Here is a 22,092-nt window from a genome sequence, read left to right as displayed (position 1 = left end):
GAGATGGAACGGTGGCCCCACCCCACCCTTGCTGCCTGCGGCCCCACCCCATTCCACTCTTCCGTGGCCCCTCCTCCCGTTCGCTCCTTTCTGCTACCCCTCCCCCACACACACACTGTGTCCCCAAGACTGGAGAAGCTCCATCCCCCCAGCCTCAGCCCTGGGTCAACAGTGGGGAATGAGAGCTACTCCAGCCCTGAGAGGGAAAGAGAGCTACTCCAGTCCCAGGGCTCCAGCTGGGGTCAGGGTGCTGGGACTTCCCCTGCCCACCCCACGGTTTCTACTAGGGTTCTGGGCTCTGCTGCCCCACGGCGGATTTCTGCTGGGGCACCCATTTTTCCGGGGCCCCCAGTTGGCTGGGGCCCCCAGGTACAGGCCCCGTGGGCCCATTGGATAATCCTCCACTGCCACCACTCTCTTTAAAATGTTGATGAGGATGATTATTTGTTTGTATTACAGTAGCCCTATTGGGCTAGATGCTGTACAAATAGTGAGAGATAATATCTGCCCTGAGGCACTGACAAACTAGAGTGTGAGAAAGGAAATATTTTACATTATTTTACTGCACTGAGGCACAGAGAGGTTAATTGTCTTGCCCAAGATCACACAGGAAGTCTGTGGCAGAGCCAGGAATTAAATCCAGACCTCCTTAGTCCCAGTCCAGAGCCTTAATTACAAAACCTTCCTCAGTTAACAAACAAATGGATTACAGGCAAAAAGCTATATAAACTTAACTTTTTGGTAAGCATCCAAAACATCCACAGGATTAGACAGGATTTTTTGTAAACATACAAGTAACATAATCCCTCCTGCTTCAGGGCATAAAATAACCACTAACTGGTGGAGGGTTAGGAAGAAACTTCCCCTATAAGCATGTTATTCCATAATTTTAACTACAGAGTTCATGCACCTTCTTTTGAAGCTTCTGATATTGGCCACTGTCAGAGACAGGTTACTGCACTGGATGGAACAGTGGTCCAGTCTGGTATGGCAATTTCCACATTCCCATTTTTAAGCAAATCAGGAAATTGGAGAGACAAAAAATTCAGCTGGGACACAACTGGGAAGTTGCAACCCACACATGCAGTTATCCGTTTTGTTTGTGCAGCTTAGGGATGCATTTTTGGAAAGTGTGGCCTTAATGTTTCACCATAAGAACCCAGAAGTACAGACCTGTAGCTGAGCTTGTTCTTCAGCATATTCAATTGACTGAAAGATGCTAAGAGCATATTGTCGCCTCATCTCCAACCGGGCCATGTAACACCGATACCACCTCTGAATGAGGATAGCTGCTTTAATTGCTGCCAAAACATAAAGCGACAAAAGTACAATGAAACACAGTTACCGTGCAGCTACTGTGAAAACAGAAAGGGACCAAGTTTCCACACACCCTCCTCCCCAGAGCCCAGCCCAGACACCTGCCCCCTCCCCTCCCAGAGCCCAGCTGTGGGGTCCCCCGGAGCCCAGATACCCGCATCCCCCCTCCCCCAGAGCCCAGTCATGCCCCCACCACCAGTCCAGACACCCGGCCCCCTCTCCCCCAGAGCGCAGGGATCCAGAGGGAGAACAGCCTGATGTTCACTCCCAGGCTTGCATGATGGAGTGTCCTGCGCACTGCACAGTTGCCAACTTTCACACGGTAAATAAGCACCCCGACTTTCACAATAAGCCAAAAATCAAGCTAATCCCATTTCAAAACAAGCCAATCCCTAAGAACCCCAACACTCAGTGTGACTAGATCACCCCCTAGCGTGCAGTCTGGGACTGTGGTGGGCCTATTGTGCACCCCGACTCTCTCATCCTCTTGCCCCCCCTTGCCCCTGCTTGCCGGGAGCCAATCTAAAAAAAGAAGCAACAAGCCAAACAAGCTACAAGCCAGAAACTAACCAACAAGCAACTCACAAGCCAATTAAGCCAAAAACAAGCCCAATTTCTGTGATTTCTCCACTGGGTTGGCATGTCTGGCGCAACGCCCTCCTCCTTCCCTCAGGGCGTGCGAAGAACTGCAGCTGCTGGAAACCCTCCAGCTCCTCCTCCTCCTTCCCCTCCTCCCCGGCAGTGGCTTCTATGTGCTAGTTGGGCTCAGCAGGGTCCAGCAGCCCCCTAGTGGCAGCCACCAGCCCATTTTTGTGGGAGAAAGGAAATTCTGCGCGAAAAAACATTAATTTCTGAAAAAATCTGCATTGCGCAATAGCACAGAATTCCCCCAGGAGCACTAGTGGAGACACATAAGCGTCCTTTTGCCAGTATAGTTTATACCAGTTCCCTGAACAGAATAAGATATACCAGCAAAATGACATTTTTGCTGGAATAACTGCATCTACACTAGGACTATGTACACACTGCAGCTTAGGCTGGCATAAATTGTGTCGCTCAGGGATGTGAATAAGCCACCGACCTAAGCACCGATGTGGACAGGGCCCCGAGCAACGTAAGTTACACCGACCTAAGCACCGATGTGGACAGGGCTCTGTCGGCAGGAGAGCTTCTCATAGCTACCGCCGCTTGTGGGGGCTGAAGTCATGAAGTCGAAGGGAGAGCTGTCTCCCATCAGCTTAGAGTGTCAGCACTAGCCGCGCTACACCAGGGCAGCGGCCCCGATGCCGCTGCGCTGCTGTAAACTCTGTAGTGTAGCCATAGCCTTGGACTTTTGCCAGCATAGCTATATTGGTCGGGCAGAGACTTTTTCCACGTACCTAACTGAGGCATGTCTACACAATCAATAGCTTTTCCCATTCTCCTCTCCCCACCCCCTGATCATTAAAGCAACTGCATCAAGTAGTTATTATTATTTATATTGCCATAACACCTAGAAGCCCCAGTCATGGACCGTGATCCCTTTAGGCACTGTACAAATACAAAACAAAAGACAGCCCTGTCCCAAAGAGCTTACAGCCTAGGTAATGTAATGGTTAAAGTTAATGTTACTCTAAATTCTGGTTAAAATGTAACCCTCTTACTAATGGGCTAATCCCATACAGCACCAGACACTGAGTGTTACAGGTATTAAGTGCAGGGTGTTAAACTGACGAGCAGAAGAAGGAGAGCGTTCATTTAAAATATCTGTGCCACTGCGTCACTGTTCCTCATCTGTAAAATGAGCAGAAAAATCCCCCTGTCCCCATGCTCATTCTGTTTTGCAGACTGCAAGCTCTACCTTCAAACAGGGTAGGGACTCTTTCTTACTACATGTATGTACAGCACCAAGCACCATGAAGCTTTGCTTCCTGATTGAGTCTTTAAGCACTATTATAATGCAAATAATAATAAAGCTTGTGCAAGGCATGTGAAGGGGAAATCGAGCCATCCCCAGGAGCACTGTGCAAAGGCTAGGCACATTCTAGCTCTATGCCAAGCACCACTGGCATATACCACTGTGTGACATATTTTTTGAACAAGGAAAATGCCAGCATTAACTTTTAACTGAATTTTTACCCAAGTACCAAAGAGATTTGTCAACCAAACAGACTAACTGACATTAAGCAAGAAATTAAACAAAACACTGTTTTGCAGACTAATCTTTCTGTAGTGCAATTATTGAATCTGACCATCATTGAGGTAGCTCTGTTTTATCTCAGTTTCTTTTTAACTACTCGAGTCGTTCTGCCTTAACCAATATTTAAAAGCCAGGAATCCTTTAAAAAAGAGCACTTAAAACAAAATTTAATCTAAGCTACTACTTGACAACAGGAATGGGGGGAAGAAGTGCAACCCTTTAATTCTCTTTCATTGTTAGCAGAGGATAACAAGGCTAACAAATGACACAGACGCAGCACCTACCTCTCTCTGACTTTTTTGCCCGACTCCCAGTCACAGAAGTGCCACATCCCATGGCTCTAGTACAGACTGTCCATCAATTTAATTTCTCTTCATAGGCAATGGGTTTTTCTCATCCAACGATGTTACAAGCATTTCCTTTATGTTCCACTTATGATGCAATGAACCACCCCAAGCTGATTCACTCCTGTTATTAGCTCTAATGAGGAAGAGGAGCAGGGGAGGTAATAAAAAAGAAAGTGGTTAATAGCATACTATCTACCGTGCAACTCAGCAGAGATCATTAAAGCTCTTTATGAAATACTGTACGTCATATGATGTGGAAACTGAACCTCACAAACAGTGTAGGGTTATTTTCCAGAACTCAGCAGCAGTAGCCGCCTATTGCTGTTGCCTGCGTTTGGGTCAGATGAACATCTATGAATAAAGTTTCCTCATCTGAACAAAATGCTACATACTGGCTGAAAAGCAATATCAACCAGTGAGCTATTGAAAGCTTTCCTACCAGTGACAGGAAACTACAGAGAAATTACTTTTGCTATTGTGATTTGAAAAGTAGTGCATCAGAACTTAAAGCATTTAAAATTAAATGGAAATGATACTACAACTATTAAACCAAGAAAATAAATTTTAAGATGACTTACCTTACCATTTACCAGTACACCGCACTTAATCCCTCATCGCACCATAATGCTGTTTACCAGTTCTTCTGAGTACAGAAGAAGCTCTTTAATGTACACTTAGTTAAAATCATATCTTAAATTCACTTGAACACAATATAAGGTGACCCCTTGAAAAGTTTTAGTAGCAGATATAATGCTGTAGTGAGGTGTCTCATAATAAGAATTCACCTATTTTTACTAGATGTACCACAGCACATTTTCTATGAGTCATGATAAACAAAACCAAAGTAATTTTGTCAAATAAATGAACAAAGTACATTTTATAATGCAGTCTTCTGGGTTTTTCTTTGTGTTTGTTCACCGACTCACTAACTCACATCATTCACAAATTTGCAATGTGTCTCCTAGTCAATGAGTTCAAATTAGTGAATTTCACTGTAAAATAAATGTGGTGACATTTTTTGAGCACTACACAATTCTATAGAGTGTTATGATTGTTGGGGTTTATTTTAGCCTGAACACCTTATCTGATCATACTTTTACTTCTCCTTCCTTTGGTTGTGTATGAGTCTGTAGCACAGACTGCATGGCTAAATTATTGTGCCCATTATATTGAATATCCTTTCAAAAGGTTTCGAAACAAAAAGCAAAACACTCTCTCCAGCCAATCTAAATGTGACTACATAAATAACAGAAGGAATGCTTGACTAATGCTCTTTTGCTTCTATTTTACTGTTATGATAAACAAGATAAAAGGCATGAAGAGGCAGATAAAGGCAAAAATGTTATACCAACTAGTGCAGTCTATAAAGTTACTGTATTTGCAAGACCATAAAGTAGGACACTACTGTTGCAACATTTTTTATAGTCCCAACATACTCCTACAAAAGACAAAAGTATGCTTTAAAAATCTACGCCAGTGTTGCGACTGCCGAGCTTCTGAAGGCAGTGACATGAAACATACTTCACAGAGCAGAGGGTTTTTTCTCGTAACTCCAGTGTTCTGAATGAGTTTATCATGAAACACTGAACAAGTGATGTTAACATTCACTTTGAGGAAAACAACATCTTTAATGCCTGCACTCATGCAGCTTCTCTCTTTGCTCCACTCAGTGTTCACAGCACTGAACGCCACCTCCTAACGTGCCTTCCTAGGATTTTCACAGGTCATTATGGGTCCAACTGACACAGCCAATCACATCTAAGTCCTGTTTTTCGAATTAGATGTCAATATCAAGGATATCACAACCCAGCCTCCATCTTGGACAGACCACAATCTCACTAAGGCGGTAATCAGAGCACTCCCAGCTCCTAGGTATCAAGAAAGACCCATACAACCATGATGGCTCTTCAACTCCATCAAACTGCTAAAGGAGTGCAACACTCCACCCACAGGACAAGTTGTTAAAGATGTTGTGAATCATCATAATTGTATACCAGCCTCAAACATTGACATATTCTCCCCCAAAAGGCCCATTCCTTCCCATTGCCTCTTTGGTTTTCAGACACCTCTGTGCCAGATGAATGAGAGCGAGGCAGAAACCTGAGCACCTATGATGGAAAATGAAGGCTGAAACATATAGGTTGAAACACAGAATTTTTCCAAACCTACACTGATCCTGGACATGGTCTTCCTACCAGCCTCCACTGAAGCTGCCAAATCCAACCTGAAGGAGCTGCTTCATCCATTCTGAATGCTTACTCCCTGCATCCGAGCTGAGCAGCAGGCACTGCGAAAGACCATCATTCTATTTTGCTGAAAAGTTCATGCACAAGCACTTTCAGGAAGTTTCTTAAACAGCATGGATCCGCTTGGCCAATTAACAGCCCACCTGCATTCCAAGAGTTCAGTACATTCACTCACTGAGAAGTACTGGACACCCTAAAGAGTCTTGACCCAAGACCTGTAAATCCAACTTATGCCCCTTCTGACTGGTGTAAGATAGGCATGAGCAACTGGTGCCATTCCTGACTGAAATAGCCAATGCCATCTTCAGGAAAGGAACTGTCTCTTCCTCCTTCAAACATGCAAAAATCTGAATGATCCTGAACTAACCCACTCTGGATACTCCAGTTCTTGCTAATTATCACCAGTGTCAAACCTTCTGCTCCTGAGCAAGCTCAGAGAAACTAGTCAAAGGCCAACTGCAAGCTTATCTAATTGAATCTAATATTCTAGACCCAGCAGAATCTGGACTCAAGCCAGGGCATGGAAGGGAAAAACTTTTAGATGATCATCTGCTGCCAGTGGGTGGTGACATCCATTCTCATCCTCCCGGATGTCTCTGCAACATTCAAATCTTTCAACCATTAGATATTCCTGCCTCAGCTGAGAGGGAAATACTGGTTTGAGTATACTAAAATGGTTTGAGTTCTCTTTGTAGGGATGCACCCAAAGAATAGCAATGGAAAACTGCACCTGAATCCCTAGGTTACTCATCTGTGGAGTTCCACAAAGATCTTTTCTCTCTCTCTAGTCCTACACAATGTTTACATGAAGCTGCTAGGTGAACTAGACTACTTGGACTCAAATGCCACCAATATGCAGATCAGCACAGCTCTACTTATTCTTCACCACTACCACCAAGCTGGCTTAGTGCTTTGATATCAGCTCATGGATGAAGAACAGCTGATGGAAGCTGAACCCAAGCAAGACATGGGTGGGCAGAGGAAAGCATTTTGAAGAGTTTGCCACTAGACTATATTGTAGTCTCCATTGTTTGAAGGTACACACCCACAATCAGTGAATTCAGTCTGTAGTTTAGGAGTGGGGAAGTGGGATACCGGGAGGAAGCACGAGCAGGAGCGCGTGAAAGGGGAGAGCTCCTGCCTCATACTGAGAAAGAGGGGCGATCAGCGGGTTCTCAAGTGCCTATACACAAATGCACGAAGCCTGGGAAACAAGCAGGGAGAACTGGAAGTCCTGGCAAAGTCAAAGAATTATGATGTGATTGGAATAACAGAGACTTGGTGGGATAACTCACATGACTGGAGTACTGTCAGGGATGGATATAAGCTGTTCAGGAAGGACAGGCAGGGCAGAAAAGGTGGGGGAGTTGCACTGTATGTAAGAGAGCAGTATGACTGCTCAGAGCTCAAGTATGAAACTGCAGAAAAACCTGAGAGTCTCTGGATTAAGTTTTGAAGTGTGAGCAACAAGGGTGATGTCGTGGTGGGAGTCTACTATAGACCACCAGACCTTCTTCCGGCAACTCGCAGAAGTTACTAGATTGCAGGCCCTGGTTCTCATGGGAGACTTCAATCACCCTGATATCTGCTGGGAGAGCAATACAGCGGTGCACAGACAATCCAGGAAGTTTTTGGAAAATGTAGGGGACAATTTCCTGGTGCACGTGCTGGAGGAACCAACTAGGGGCAGAGCTCTTCTTGACCTGCTGCTCACAAACCGGGAAGAATTAGTAGGGGAAGCAAAAGTGGATGGGAACCTGGGAGGCAGTGACCATGAGATGGTCGAGTTCAGGATCCTGACACAAGGAAGAAAGGAAAGCAGCAGAATACGGACTCTGGACTTCAGAAAAGCAGACTTTGATTCCCTCAGGGAACTGATGGGCAAGATCCCCTGGGAGAATAACATGAGGGGGAAAGGAGTCCAGGAGAGCTGGCTGTATTTTAAAGAATCCTTATTGAGGTTACAGGGACAAACCATCCCGATGTGTAGAAAGAATAGTAAATATGGCAGGCGACCAGCTTGGCTTAACAGTGAAATCCTTGCTGATCTTAAATACAAAAAAGAAGCTTACAAGAAGTGGAAGATTGGACAAATGACCAGGAATGAGTACAAAAATATTGCTCGGGCATGCAGGAGTGAAATCAGGAAGGCCAAATCACACCTGGAGTTGCAGCTAGCAAGAGATGTTAAGAGTAACAAGAAGGGTTTCTTCAGATATGTTAGCAAAAAGAAGAAAGTCAAGGAAAGTGTGGGCCCCTTACTGAAGGAGGGAGGCAACCTAGTGACAGAGGATGTGGAAAAAGCTAATGTACTCAATGCTTTTTTTGCCTCTGTCTTCACGACCAAGGTCAGCTCCCAGACTACTGCACTGGGCAGCACAGCATGGGGAGGAGGTGACCAGCCCTCTGTGAAGAAAGAAGTGGTTTGGGACTATTTAGAAAAGCTGGACGTGCACAAGTCCATGGGGCCAGATGCGTTGCATCCGAGAGTGCTAAAGATGATCATAATGGTCCCTTCTGACCTAAATATCTATGAATCTATAAAGCAGTTGGCGGATGTGATTGCAGAGCCATTGGCCATTATCTTTGAAAACTCATGGCGATCGGGGGAAGTCCCGGACGACTGGAAAAAGGCTAACGTAGTGCCCGTCTTTTAAAAAGGTAAGAAGGAGGATCCTGGGAACTACAGGCCAGTCAGCCTCACCTCAGTCCCTGGAAAAATCATGGAGCAGGTCCTCAAGGAATCAATTCTGAAGCACTTAGAGGAGAGGAAAGTGATCAGGAACAGTCAGCATGGATTCACCAAGGGCAAGTCATGCCTGACTAATCTAATTGCCTTCTATGACGAGATAACTGGTTCTGTGGATGAAGGGAAAGCAGGGGACGTGTTGTTCCTTGACTTTAGCAAAGCTTTTGACGCTGTCTCCCACAGTATTCTTGCCAGCAAGTTAAAGAAGTATGGGCTGGATGAATGGACTATAAGGTGGATAGAAAGCTGGCTAGATTGTCGGGCTCAACGGGTTGTGATCAATGGCTCCATGTCCAGTTGGCAGCCGGTATCAAGTGGAGTGCCCCAAGGGTCAGTCCTCGGGCCGGTTTTGTTCAATATCTTCATAAATGATCTGGAGGATGGTGTGGATTGCACCCTCAGCAAGTTTGCAGATGACACTAAACTGGGAGGAGAGGTAGATACGCTGGAGGGTAGGGATAGGATACAGAGGGCCCTAGACAAATTGGAGAATTGGGCCAAAAGAAATCTGATGAGGTTCAACAAGGACAAGTGCACAGTCCTGCACTTAGGACGGAAGAATCCAATGCACTGCTACAGACTAGGGACCGAATGGCTAAGCAGCAGTTCTGCAGAAAAGGACCGAGGGGTTACAGTGGACGAGAAGCTGGATATGAGTCAACAGTGTGCCCTTGTTGTCAAGAAGGCCAATGGCATTTTGGGATGTATAAGTAGGGGCATTGCCAGCAGATCGAGGAACATGATCGTTCCCCTCTATTTGACACTGGTGAGGCCTCATCTGGAGTACTGTGTCCAGTTTTGGGCCCCACACTACAAGAAGAATGTGGAAAAATTGGAAAGAGTCAAGCAGAGGGCAACAAAAAAGATTTGGGGACTGGAACACATGAGTTATGAGGAGAGGCTGAGCGAACTGGGGATGTTTAGTCTACAGAAGAGAAGAATGAGGGGGGATTTGATAGCTGCTTTCAACTACCTGAAGGGGGGTTCCAAAGAGGATGGCTCTAGACTGTTCTCAGTGGTAACAGATGTCAGAACAAGGAGTAATGGTCTCAAGTTGCAGTGGGGGAGATTTAGGTTGGATATTAGGAAAAACTTTTTCACTAGGAGGGTGGTGAAACACTTGAATGCGTTACCTAGGGAGGTGGTGGAATCTCCTTCCTTAGAAGTTTTTAAGGTCAGGCTTGACAAAGCCCTGGCTGGGATGATTTAATTGGGGATCGGTCCTGCTTTGAGCAGGGGGTTGGACTAGATGACCTCCTGAGGTCCCTTCCAACCCTGATATTCTATGATTCTATGATTCTATGAGTGCTTCTGGATTCCTTGCTGATGCTAAGCTCTCACATAGCAACATCCCCGAGTAATGCTTCTCATCATCTCTAGTTGGTTAGGAGACTCCATCCCATCTTGGTGAAGGATGATCTGGCCTAGGGTTATTCACACCTTTGTCTCCTCTTGACTGGACTACAACAGTGCAATATTCCAGGTAATGAATCCTTCATCACTTACAAAACCCCAGCTAATACAGAACACTGCAGCACTTCTCTGCAACAAAGGCTACTGTGAGCACATCTAATCTGTGTTCCACTCTCTAATGTGGATTCCCATAGAATATCAAGTCAAGTTCAAGGTTTCGATCCTTATTTTCAAGGTGCTCAATGGCCTGGGCCCAGGGTATCTAAAAGATTGCCTAATGTTCCAAAATGAAGACTGGTCAACAACTCCACTCCTCTGGCACAACAGAACACTCTACAATAAGGGTAAAGTTTGTTTGTGCAGGAGACAGCCTTCTCTGAGACCAGTCTGAAACTCCCCTGGGAGCGAGCTCCCCTAGGAACTAAGGATTATCACAAACCTCACCACCTTCCACTCCGAAGAAGTGCACCTGGCACTTGATCTGCCTTTAAAGCAGTGAGTACATTAAAAAAGAATCCCCACAACACAAAATCTTACCAACTCTGTATATATAGTTATTTCACTGGGGGGAAAAATGAGAGAGAACAAGCCACATATGACACGTTAGTCACAACACTTAACAGGCCGCTGGAAGGTGCTCAGGTACCATGGTGATGAAGTAGCAACCTATTTAGAACAGAAAAGGAGTTCCACTGGACTATTTACTCCTGATAAATACTGAGCAAATATTACCCAGTGTAGCAATGTGTCTTAAACAAACAAACAAAAACAAAAAAAATAATACCAATTTTACTGACGAAATGAAAAACTAGGGCTTTCCTGTTTCAAAAGGAGTTTCTAGGATACCAGTAAATCATATGAAAAAGCAGGACATAGGATAGTTAGCATTCTAGCTGCTGTTTTTAAAGAAAACATGCTTCCATAAGGCAGACAATAGAACAACTTTTGGGACAATAAGGGTAAGCAGGTTTCCTGGGGAGTCTCTGGGGAGCGGTTAATGCAAAGTGCACAACCCCAGTTATGCAAAACCCCAGACTTTTGAAGCTACATCCTGAGGAAAGGGCCACTGACTAGGTGATTATCTGTTCCCAGAGCCTGGAGATACACTCTAGGCCTGAGCTCTATAAAGAAACAGCTGAACTGTCCAATCAGGATGTGGAAAGACTGACACCTACCAAAGTCCTATATTGGAGCTGATGTGGCCTCTGGTAAGCATCTAACATGCAAGTAGGTTCTTTTATTGATTTTTTATGTTGTCTCTGTAATGGTTTTACCCTAAGAATAAATGCAGTTTTCTTTGTGAAGGCTGGCTGGTAACTGGTATACACTGTTGAAGTGTATACACCAAAACTAAAGCACGCAAACTAGTGGGCACATTTGAAAACTCATGTTTGACTTTTAATGAAATTAGATGGCAAGGCTTTTAGGGCAGGGAGTGCACCTGTTTTATAAAAAACAGCATATATTCGCAGCACTGTATTAGTTATGATATAAGCTGATGAGCCCATGGGCTGCCAGATATAAGACAGAGCAGGCCTGAGGATCCAAAAGCCATACAAATGAAAGCCACTAGCCTATTACCTCTCACTCTTCCCCTATCACCAGGGCTTAATTTTTGCCAGGGCTTAGCCCTGGCATCTCTAGGCTTGGCAGTTCACAGCCCCGGCACCTCTGGGCTTGGCAGTTCATAGCCCCAGTGCCTCTGGGCTTGATGTGTCAGTTATGAAAATAAAAAAAAAATTGCTTGAGCCCCAGCACCTCTTTCATTACAAATTAAGCACTGCCTATCACTGTTGCCCTGCTTGTTCCTTCTGTTTCTTCCTCACTTTCATAAATGAAGATTGAAGGTTTGTACTGGTTTTTATCAGGACAGGATCCCTGCTGGGATGCAGCTTAATTTATGCTACATTGTACTTCCCCTGCAGGTTGTTTCAGTGGACATTCCCATTGTGCAAGTCCTCTCCTTTCTCTCTCCCATTCCTATCTGTATTTCTATTACAGGGTATTTATGACGTCCTTCAATAACATTTGTTAGAAAAACATCTGTGGTTTGATGAATTATGAGAGGGAGATGGATTTTCTAGGAGCGTCTGAGGTTGTACATTTCTCATTAGAGGTCTGGCTTTGGCACTGCTTATATTTTGATTCATTAAACATTCCACCAGTGCTTGTGGAAGACTACTTCAGTTAGAGTTTTTTCCATGGAATTGAGGACTAGTGTACACATAAATGATAGGCTTGATCTTGATAGGATAAAATTTATAACATCTGGAAACCTTTCCTGAAATCTGTTCTAAGAGAGGCTAAATAAGACACTGGAGATTCAGGATATTATCTGTCTAGGTACTTACAGATACAGTATATGGCCCTCATCACTGTTGTACCTTAACCCCTGAAAAATACCTGTTTATCAAGGAAATTATACCACGTCCAACGCTGTGACATTTGAGCACTTCTGTGTAGTATAGCACCTCTTGTTGAGACCCTTGTAGATGATATTGTTTATTATCAAACCACACTACTAAGTGATATTTCCTGGAGCCTGGTGGGATAGACATGGTGAAATTAGGAGTAATTTTATTTTATTTTTCTTAGGGGTTGGAATAAAATGAAATCCTAGTGGTTCACTGAAAGAAAATCATCACTATAATCCTTTGTGTTGCACAGTGTTAATTTACTCAAATTTTTCTATGTAACTATGATTAAGCCTTCTGGCTCTGTAACATTACCTCTTTTTATTGTTTTGTATAGTATTTGCATCCACTATACTAGTCAGTGGCTATTTTATCTAGTGGTATGCGGTGCCAAAACCTGGGATTAGACCAACCGTGAACTTCAGGAGGATCTGGATCCAAACTTCAGTCTCCAGGACCCATTTCTTGCACATTTTATGCATGTAACCCACTTGTTATGAATAAGTAATTTTAAACAGGACTTTTAAAAATAGTTAAGAAAATACATTGGGTGATGGGATATTCATAAGAGAAACCTCTCATGTGTCCACTATAGATGCTATTGCCCTTGGAGAAACCTACACATATTGCCATAGTTTAAGAGAAGAATACTATTATTACCTGATTCATGGTCCATTTTGATCAATTTCACAGTCATGGGATTTAAAAAATTGTAAATTTCATGATTTCAGCTATTTAAATCTGAAATTTCATGGTGTTGTGACTGTAGAGGTCCTGACCCAAAAAGGATTGGGGGGGGGAGTTGCAAGGTTATTGTAGGGGGGGTTGCAGTACTGCTACTCTTACTCCTGTGTTGCTGCTGGAGGCGGCGCTGCCTGCAGAGCTGGGCCCTCAGTCAGCCACCGCCACTCTTTTGATGCCCAGCTCTGAAGGCAGCAGCGCAGAAGCATGGCTTGGTATGGTAGGGCATTGCCACCCTTACTTGTGCGCTGCTGCTGGCGGAGTGCTGCCTTCAGAGCTGGGTGCCCAGCCAGCAGCTGCCGCACTCTGACTGGCCAGCTCTGAAGGCAGCGCAGAAGTAAGGGTGGCAATACTGTGACCCCCCATAAAAAACCTTGCAACCCTCCTGAAACTCCCTTTTGGGTCAGAGTACCCAATTTGAGAAATACTGCTTTCCCACTAGACCAGATTTCACAGGGGGAGACCAGATTTCCCGGTCCATGACACGTTTTTCATGGTCTTGAATTTGGTAGAGCCCTATCTATAATCAAGATTGAAGAAAACCTGCAATAAGTCATTTATAGCTTGATTCTGCATATTGTTAAACACACTCAAATTCCCTTTGGTTTAATGGAAGTTGAAGGTGCTCAGAACTTCAGAAGATTACATCCTTAAAATCAACAGTGATGTACCTGAAAACGATGACTTTTAAGTTAAGAAGAAGAGGATGTAAACAATAGCCTATGAAAAGCAATAAGTATTTTATCTACTGATTCTTTATCTGATAAGGTCTACTATACAAGGCATGATTAGCATCTCTATTTAAGTGATTTGCAGTGACTATATATGTGAATGGAAGAAATCAAATACTGGTACTTTCTGTTCAATATATCGTAAATAAAAATAAATATTTCATGTAACAGCCAGTTAATTTCTTGAGCCTGTTTAGGGATAGGAAGCTAGGGTCAATATTGAATTGACTGAACTATTTCTGTGCATTGCTATGGGTGATGCATCTCAAAGACCAGGCCAGGAACTAATAGGGAACAAATGTAGTAAGCTATCTGAAAGCCAATAAAGTCAACACCAAATTCCTATGGATCGTGGAAAGTATAGTATTTTTGCTAACAAAAAATTAAGTGTAATATGTTCCAAAACTTCAGATCACAAAGCACTCTGTTCTCATCTACTCAGAACTTCTGGATAGCTGGTACAATCAATTTTAAACTTTTTAAGATGAACCATTCTGATTTTTATCACAGCAGTAAGCAAAATAATCTATATTACCATACACATCCTGTCATTCACTGCACAAAGCTGTGATGCAGTTAATTTGCTTTTTTTAAAAGTGAATTAAAAGTGATCTTAACCCCTTCCCCTCAAAGAAATTACCTGTTTTCTTCTGCTGCAGCAATGCAGAGGGCTTCCACAAAAGTGTCTTCAGGAGAATAAAAAAGCAGTCTCTTTTTGGAACCAGACAACATGACAGGGGTGCAGATCTGAAGGAGAATAGGTACTCTGGTTCCCTTTAGGGCTCTGAGGCTCACAGACTGCAATACTGGTGCCCTCCTTGCACTTACACAGCTTCCTGTGAGGAAATCTTTTAAGCCCTGCTTAAAAAATGAATACAATAACACAAAGAGCTGCTTTCCATCTTCCAGCTTATTATGGGACCACAGGGCTGCAGACACAGAGCTAAACTGTACGCATGCTGTTGTTGGAGCTGTGTTGTCACTATGCACTATGAATCTCAAACGGAGAAAGGATGTGCCGAAGTTATCTGCTTCAAATCTGAAGTCACATGATCACTTTCCAGAACAGCCATTGCACAGTGACTATGAAACAACAATTTGCATCTGAGCAGCACTAGTACACACAATATAACAGGGCGCTTAGGTCCTCCTATGCTGTGAGCACCAATGTAAGGTCCCAGCTAGAGACACAGACTGCTAACTGCATTTAGCAGTATAACATTGTGTCTGTCAGTTAGTGCTGGAATATTTTAGAAAACAATTATACTTTGTTATTGTGAGGCACTCAACAACTATGTTGAGGAACTTCACAGAAATGCCTATAAACTAAATACATTCAGTAAGCTAAATACATGCACTGTTTAGAGTGGACCAGTGCATTGTTTCCCCAACCCAGGCAGAGTGGGGAAATCAGATAGGGTCAGAGATGCACATGTGGGGCAAGTGGGGGCATGGTAGGACACATCGTCCCCAATTCTACATGAACTTGCTACAAGCTGAGGCTTTATTAACAGCCTCAGGTTTATTAACTCCTGAGCTGAGCAAATCTCGGCTTCAAAATCCACCTTTAAAGAGTGTGGGAAGGTGTGCTGGGGGGCATTCCAGAAGCAGCCGTACCAAAAGAAGCCCTTTCAGCCTAGAGAATTGTAGGAGGCTAGGAGGGAGCACACTGCATTTGGTAGATCCTCAAGGTCTGCTAGGTTTCAGAGTAACAGCCGTGTTAGTCTGTATTCGCAAAAAGAAAAGGAGTACTTGTGGCACCTTAGAGACTAAGTGAGCTGTAGCTCACGAAAGTTTATGCTCAAATAAATTGGTTAGTCTCTAAGGTGCCACAAGGTCTGCTAGGATCTCAGGAGGCCAAATCCCCTGCTGCTTCCAGAGAAGGGTGTCAGACCCTCCTCCCTGCTCTGAATAAGGAATTCAGAGGAAACTCTGCAGGTTTCTTGGCCCCTACATAGGTTTTCCTGTGTAAGCCATGATCTGACTTACATGTACACTGGTGTAAATCCAGACTGACTTCAGTGAAGTTACACTGGTATAAATTTGGAGTAACTGAAGACTGAATTAGGCTCAATGATCTATATTCTGCTCTCCTGTGTGGTTACACACGATTTGCAACAGCTCTAGAAATGCTTCTTCTGTGGGGGCTAATTCAGATCCTAAGCACAATGCAATGTGCATGCCATGATTCTTTATGAATTAAAAATTATTCTGCTTTTGTTTAACCATAGCATGGTGTCACGGCTTGAGGACATCAGAGCTTTACATGCTGCTAAAAGCAGGGAGTGACTATTACTCAGCAACCTGATTCTAGTATACCACATTTCTGATATTGGAGTGTCCTAGTGCAATTTAATACAGGCTTTGGGCTAATGAGCCTAATCCACACATGCCCAGACCTATTAACAAACTTCATACATCTAGGGCAGGGGTGGGCAAACTACAGCCTGGGGGTCGCATCCGGCCCTCCAGATATTTTAATTTGGCTCTCGAGCTCCTGCCAGAGAGTGGGGTCCGGGGCTTGCCCCGCTCCGCGCAGCTCCCAGAGGCAGCAGCATGTCCCCGCTCCTGCTCCTACATAGGGGCAGCCAGGAGGCTCTGCATGCTGCCCCCCTCCTCAAGCACCACCCCCGCAGCCCCGATTGGCTGGGAACCATGGCCACTGGGAGCTGCAGGGGTGGCGCCTGTGGACGGGCAGCGCGCTGAGCCACCTGGCTGTGCCTCCACATAGGAGTTGGAGGGGGAACATGCCACTGCTTCGGGGAGCTGCTTGAGGTAAGAACCCCCCAAAGCCTTCACCCCTGACCCCTTCCTGTTCCCCAACCCCCTGCACCACCCCTAATCCCCCTCCCACCCCCCATACCCCTCGGTCCCATCCCAGAACAACCTCCTGCACCCCAGCCCCTCATCCTCAGCCCCACCCCAGAGCCTGCACCCCCAGTCAGAGCCCTCACACCCACCCCACACCGCAACTCCCAATTTTGTGAGCATTCATGGCCCGCCATACAATTTCCATACCCAATGTGGCCCTTGGGCCAAAAAGTTTGCCCACCCCTGATGCAGGGCCTCTCAAAGCTCTCGGCTAGTCCCACAGGGTAAAGCAAGATATGTATAGTACTTCCTCGCTCTCCTGGGTAAGAAAAGTGATCATCAACAGCACCTTTCCCAATACCTAAAATTTGGTCATGCCACTGCTCAGGAATCTAAACTCTTTATTTATTTTAAAAGGGAACCAAATGGTAGTAAGAACTTTTAAAGATTTTACACAAAACACTATTAAAATCTTTTCAGATGAGTTGTGAAACTAAGGTCCTGGCCACTTGTGGTCATTAAAGACCTATATGACACTTTTTCTAAGAGCAGCAGTGTTCAAACATAAGGTCCTAAACAAATTCCAATTTGGATAGCAATATTCTGCCTCCTTAAAATTTCCCTCAGAGCTGTTTTCCCCCCAAGTCTAAAAAAATAAAATAAAATCTGTCTGTCTTTCTTAAAGCCATGGCTTTACTGAGCTCAATCTTGATCTCTTTCCTGTCTCTCAAAACTCCCTTTGATTTCAGTAAGAATTTTGTGTGAAAAAGGAATTCATGATGAGGCCCCAAAAACTCTAAATTAAACTCGGTTTATAAATCAAAATGTGCCTACGGTTTCATCAGTTGATTTTGTTTTGTAGTCAATCCGTAGATTCACAGAGTTTAAGGCCAGAAGGGACCATTAGATCATCTAGTCTGACCTCCTGTATGATATAAACCATAGTATTTCATCCAGTTATCCCTGTATTGAGCCCAGTAATTTGTGTTTGGCTAAAGCATATCTTCTAGAAAGGCAACCAGTCTTGATCTGAGAATGGAGAATCCACCGCTTCCCTTGGTATTTTCTCCCCAGGAAGTTTCTTGTACACTGTATCAAGTCACCTCTTGAGAACTATATATAAGACCCTACAACGTAAAGTAAAATCCTAGTGGTAGAATGGTATATTTTTAAAGTATATTTAAGTAAAATTATTTTGTGGCAGAACACTGAAGCAAATTATATTGTAAATTTATTAGTTTACATCTTAATTTATTGGGCTGACTTCTTGTGGCTTTTCTCATATCCTATGCACACACTTCTATTTTCTAAATCTGTTTTATGTTACTGTCCCTGTCATAATAAAGGTTGGGTAATAAATAAACACACACACACATACCCTGAGATGATGATTTTATGTCACCCTAAAGAGTTTTAATTTTTTTTGACAGTATACACTTTCCCTCAGAGTTACAGTATCTAATCGTTTACGTATGATCATTCTGTTCCAAAATACATGCAAGTAAAAATACATTACACAACCTCTTTTCACTACACTCTGGTGGTATGTGTTATTTATCAAATATTTACTCTATGTGATATATTCATGCATGTGAGCAATTTCTAATATTTCAAAAGAAGAAGATATGGGGCTTAGCTCAACTTTCACTGAAGTCTTTAGACAGGATTCCTTTGATTTCAGTGGGAGTTGGATCAAATCCTTAATTGTTAGCTTCCATAGGATACAAACATCCATTGTCTGTCCGCTTTCTATTCTAGTCCTGAGGGAATTCTGCGCCAAAAAATTAAAATTTCTGTGCTAAAACGTTAAAAATTATGCACATGATATTTTAAAATTCTGCAAAATTTATTTGTCAATAAGTAAAATTTATTTGGCTCCAGCATTGTGGTGGGGAGCACAGGCCACTGGCAGCACTGAGGTGGGAGATCACCCTGAAGCCTCCACCTCTGCAGATACAGGGACATGGCAGTGAGACTGTACCTGACCCTGACATAGTGCAAGGGCTGGGCCTGCCCCAGAAACACCCCGGGCCCTGCCCCTGTGCAGGTGTGGGTAGGCAGGCTCAGCCCAGCAGGATCCAAGTGTGGAAGAGTTTAGTGTGGGGGGATCCAGGTGTGGGGTGAGAGGTTTCTGTGTGGGGCAATCTGGATGTGGGCAGCTCAGTAGGAGATCTGGATGCACAAGGGCTCATTGTGGGGTTCTAGTACAGGGGCAATGGGACCTGCAGGGATCCAGGTGAAGGTGGTTGGGGCTCAGCAGGGGGGCTATGGGTATGGGAATCCCCCCAGAAATACAATTCATAAAAGTCCCTTGTTCTCTGTCTTAGTGGTCTGGTGTGACTAGTCTTAGTGGGAACTTGATAAAGGGAATGGTCTGCGCCACCTCTCCAATTACCAAACAGGATCATGATACCATCCAAATTGAGGAAACAGAAGTGAATGCAGTTTCCAGGTTAACCCCCTCTATGTTCCAGTCCCTACACATAGGTTCCAACCTAACAAAGTGGCTCCCCCTTTTAAGCATGGCAGGCAGAACATACAACTTCCATAAGCAGGGCCAGGCATATGCCCTTTTGCTGAACATAACGTATACCATGCACCTTTCAGTGCCTTAATGGACTTATACTGAGAGCGGATTCTTGAAACAGCTAGTAGGCAACAACCTATATCTGAAATGAGAGAGTCAGTGTAACACGAACAACTATCAATAAATGCTGCTTGTGCAAAGACTAGGTAATCTTACAATTGCATCCACCTGAAATATGACATACATGTTGTCATCATGAATGTACATTTTTTGTTCCACACAGTGTTCCAAAACTAAGTTCTTAAACAGATTATCATGCATGCATGTCACCAACATAAGTCAAATTTAGTTACAGGCTTATCTCTGAGAGGCTCCAGTGACAAAGTGATTTAACTGATATTTTTCAGGGATGGACTATGACCACAAGTCAGAGAGAGCGTGCTCCTTCAGAGCTCTGACCAAGTTCTTCCTCTTCTTATCCCATTTTCCCACAAAACTCAGAAAATAATTATTTTAACAGCATCCCGAAGCACATGAGGCGTTTTCCAATACACACTTGGAGGCCTTACCATCCAATCACACAATAAAAGGGAAAAAAACAAGAAGGGAAGAGTGGACTGGCATGTTGTTTGACTGTTTGTGAGGGGCCCAGGTTGGGAGCTACAGCAGCAAAGTATTGTGAGGCACCCCAACTTGCAGGGCAGGTGGTGACAACCCCTCACTGGTCCTGATTACACCCCAGAATGTCATAACCCCGAGTGTCTGTGTATAGCTGCAGCCTGCCAGCACACTCCAACCACACTCCGGCTTCCACCCGCCTTGGTTACCACTTGCAGGGTAACCCCAAAGCACTCCCAGTCCCAGATTTTCCCTCAAAATATGTGTTCTGCACTGTCCAGCCCTTTCCCAGACAGTTCAAATATTTTAGGTCCGTTGCCCCTGTAAGGGGTCAATGTCCAACAGTTTGCTACTTTAAATGGAGTTACCACACAGACAAGTTTAACGACAACACCAGATTCGTTTTGATTAAAGAATAAAACAAGTTTGTTTAACTACAGAGAGAGATTTTATAAGTGAGTACAAGTACAAGGCATTAAAGTCAGAAATGGTTACAAAAGAAATAAAGATAAAATGATTTCTAGTGCTAAAGCTTAACTAACTAGACTTGGTTCAAGATAAAATTCTTACCTCATGTCCCCAGCAACAGGGCTGACCAAATTTCAGGTCAGGATCTCTCCCAGAGTCAAATGGCTGCTTCCTTTGTTGTCTTAGGTGAAAAAGAAAAGAGAGATACATAGGAAGAGATACCTAGGGTTATTTTTGCTTTTGCAGTTATAGTCCTGTCCTCCCTTGAAATGCATTTTCCTGAGGATTATCCCTAGACAAAGTTCATTTCTGCTGTGAGGATGTAGACAAGGAGGCTGGAGGTGAAAGAAGTTCCATGCTGTTGTTTGCTAAAAAGCAGATCAGTTTTTCCCTGCCCCTCTTACTTCCCAAAGAATGGTCATTTGACAGGTGATTGCCATCAGCTTTTATGACACCTGGCTAGAGGCATCAGCTTGTCTCTGAGAAACGAGTTTACTCAGACATGTCTGGTAAAACACATTTCAGACCTAATTTCAGCTTATGTTTATAACTTCACCTATAATGGTGCTACACACATTTCATCACAATGTTATTGACCAGTGAGTTGTTAGTTTTCAGATGATACCTCAAAAGGCATATTTTGTACAAAGATTATTACAATGCTACGTAGGGTGTAGTGGTTAGCCTATCTGCTTTACATGCAGAAAATCCTGGGTTCAAGCCCCAGTGAAACCAAAACCTCTGACTTTATTTTCAATAGGCAGCAGGTTTAAAACAAAGAAATGGAAGTATTTCTTCACACAGTCAACTTGGGAAACTCTTTGCCAGACAATATTTTGAAGGTCAAGACTATAACAGGGTTTTGAAAAAAACAAACCCCTAGATAATTTCATGGAACACAGGTCCATCAATAGCTATTAGCCGGGCTGGGCAGGGATGGTGTCCCCAGCCTCTGATTGCCAGAAGCTGGGAATGGGTGACAGGGGATGGATCACTTGATGATTACCTGATTTGATTTGAAGCACCTGGCATTGGCCACTGTTGGAAGACAGGACACTGGGCTAGATGGACCTTTGATCTGACCCAGTATGGCTGTTCTTAAGTTCTTATGGATGTGAATACACGGGTGTATTCAGTCACAAAGGTGTGGGGCTTTGAAATTGAAAAGAAGAAACTGGGCCAAAACATTTAAGCCATCAGAATGCCAAAAAGCAAAACATTATCTCCAAACTACAGACAGAGACCCAAAGGTACAATTTTGTACCCCTTAAACCCCCAATTTACTTTTAATCTCCCATAACAGGTTTCTTAGGTACTTGGTGCTTTTTGTATCTTGAAAAGATGTAGCTTTTATTTAGATTAAGAGATCTAACAATGATTTTACATAATAATTCACTTTCAAAAACAGCTACTGAGGGAGAGCATAGACATGCATTCATATCTCTAATGCAAACTCCCTCTTCACTTGAAAGGTACATACTATTATCACAATAATCGAAAGAAAAATTCAAAGCATTCCTCTGACTTTTCA

General features: G+C 43.8%; 1 protein-coding gene across 1 annotated transcript in view; it reads right to left on the bottom strand.

The window, feature by feature from the left end:
- PPEF1 (protein phosphatase with EF-hand domain 1) overlaps positions 1–15,144 on the bottom strand; it is a 55,742-nt gene extending 40,598 nt beyond the window's left edge. The window contains exons 1-3 of the mRNA XM_037901189.2: positions 14,778–15,144; positions 3,781–3,976; positions 1,174–1,301 (exon numbers count right to left, since the gene is read on the bottom strand). Of these exons, the coding sequence (XP_037757117.1) occupies positions 1,174–1,301; positions 3,781–3,832 (180 nt within the window). The 5' untranslated portion in view covers positions 3,833–3,976; positions 14,778–15,144. The remainder of the gene's footprint in view (positions 1–1,173; positions 1,302–3,780; positions 3,977–14,777) is intronic.
- Positions 15,145–22,092: the final 6,948 nt, after the last annotated feature.

This window comes from Chelonia mydas, chromosome 1 (assembly GCF_015237465.2).
Source record: "Chelonia mydas isolate rCheMyd1 chromosome 1, rCheMyd1.pri.v2, whole genome shotgun sequence".
Lineage (NCBI taxonomy): Eukaryota > Metazoa > Chordata > Testudines > Cheloniidae > Chelonia > Chelonia mydas.
This window is presented reverse-complemented; position numbering and strand designations above follow the sequence as displayed.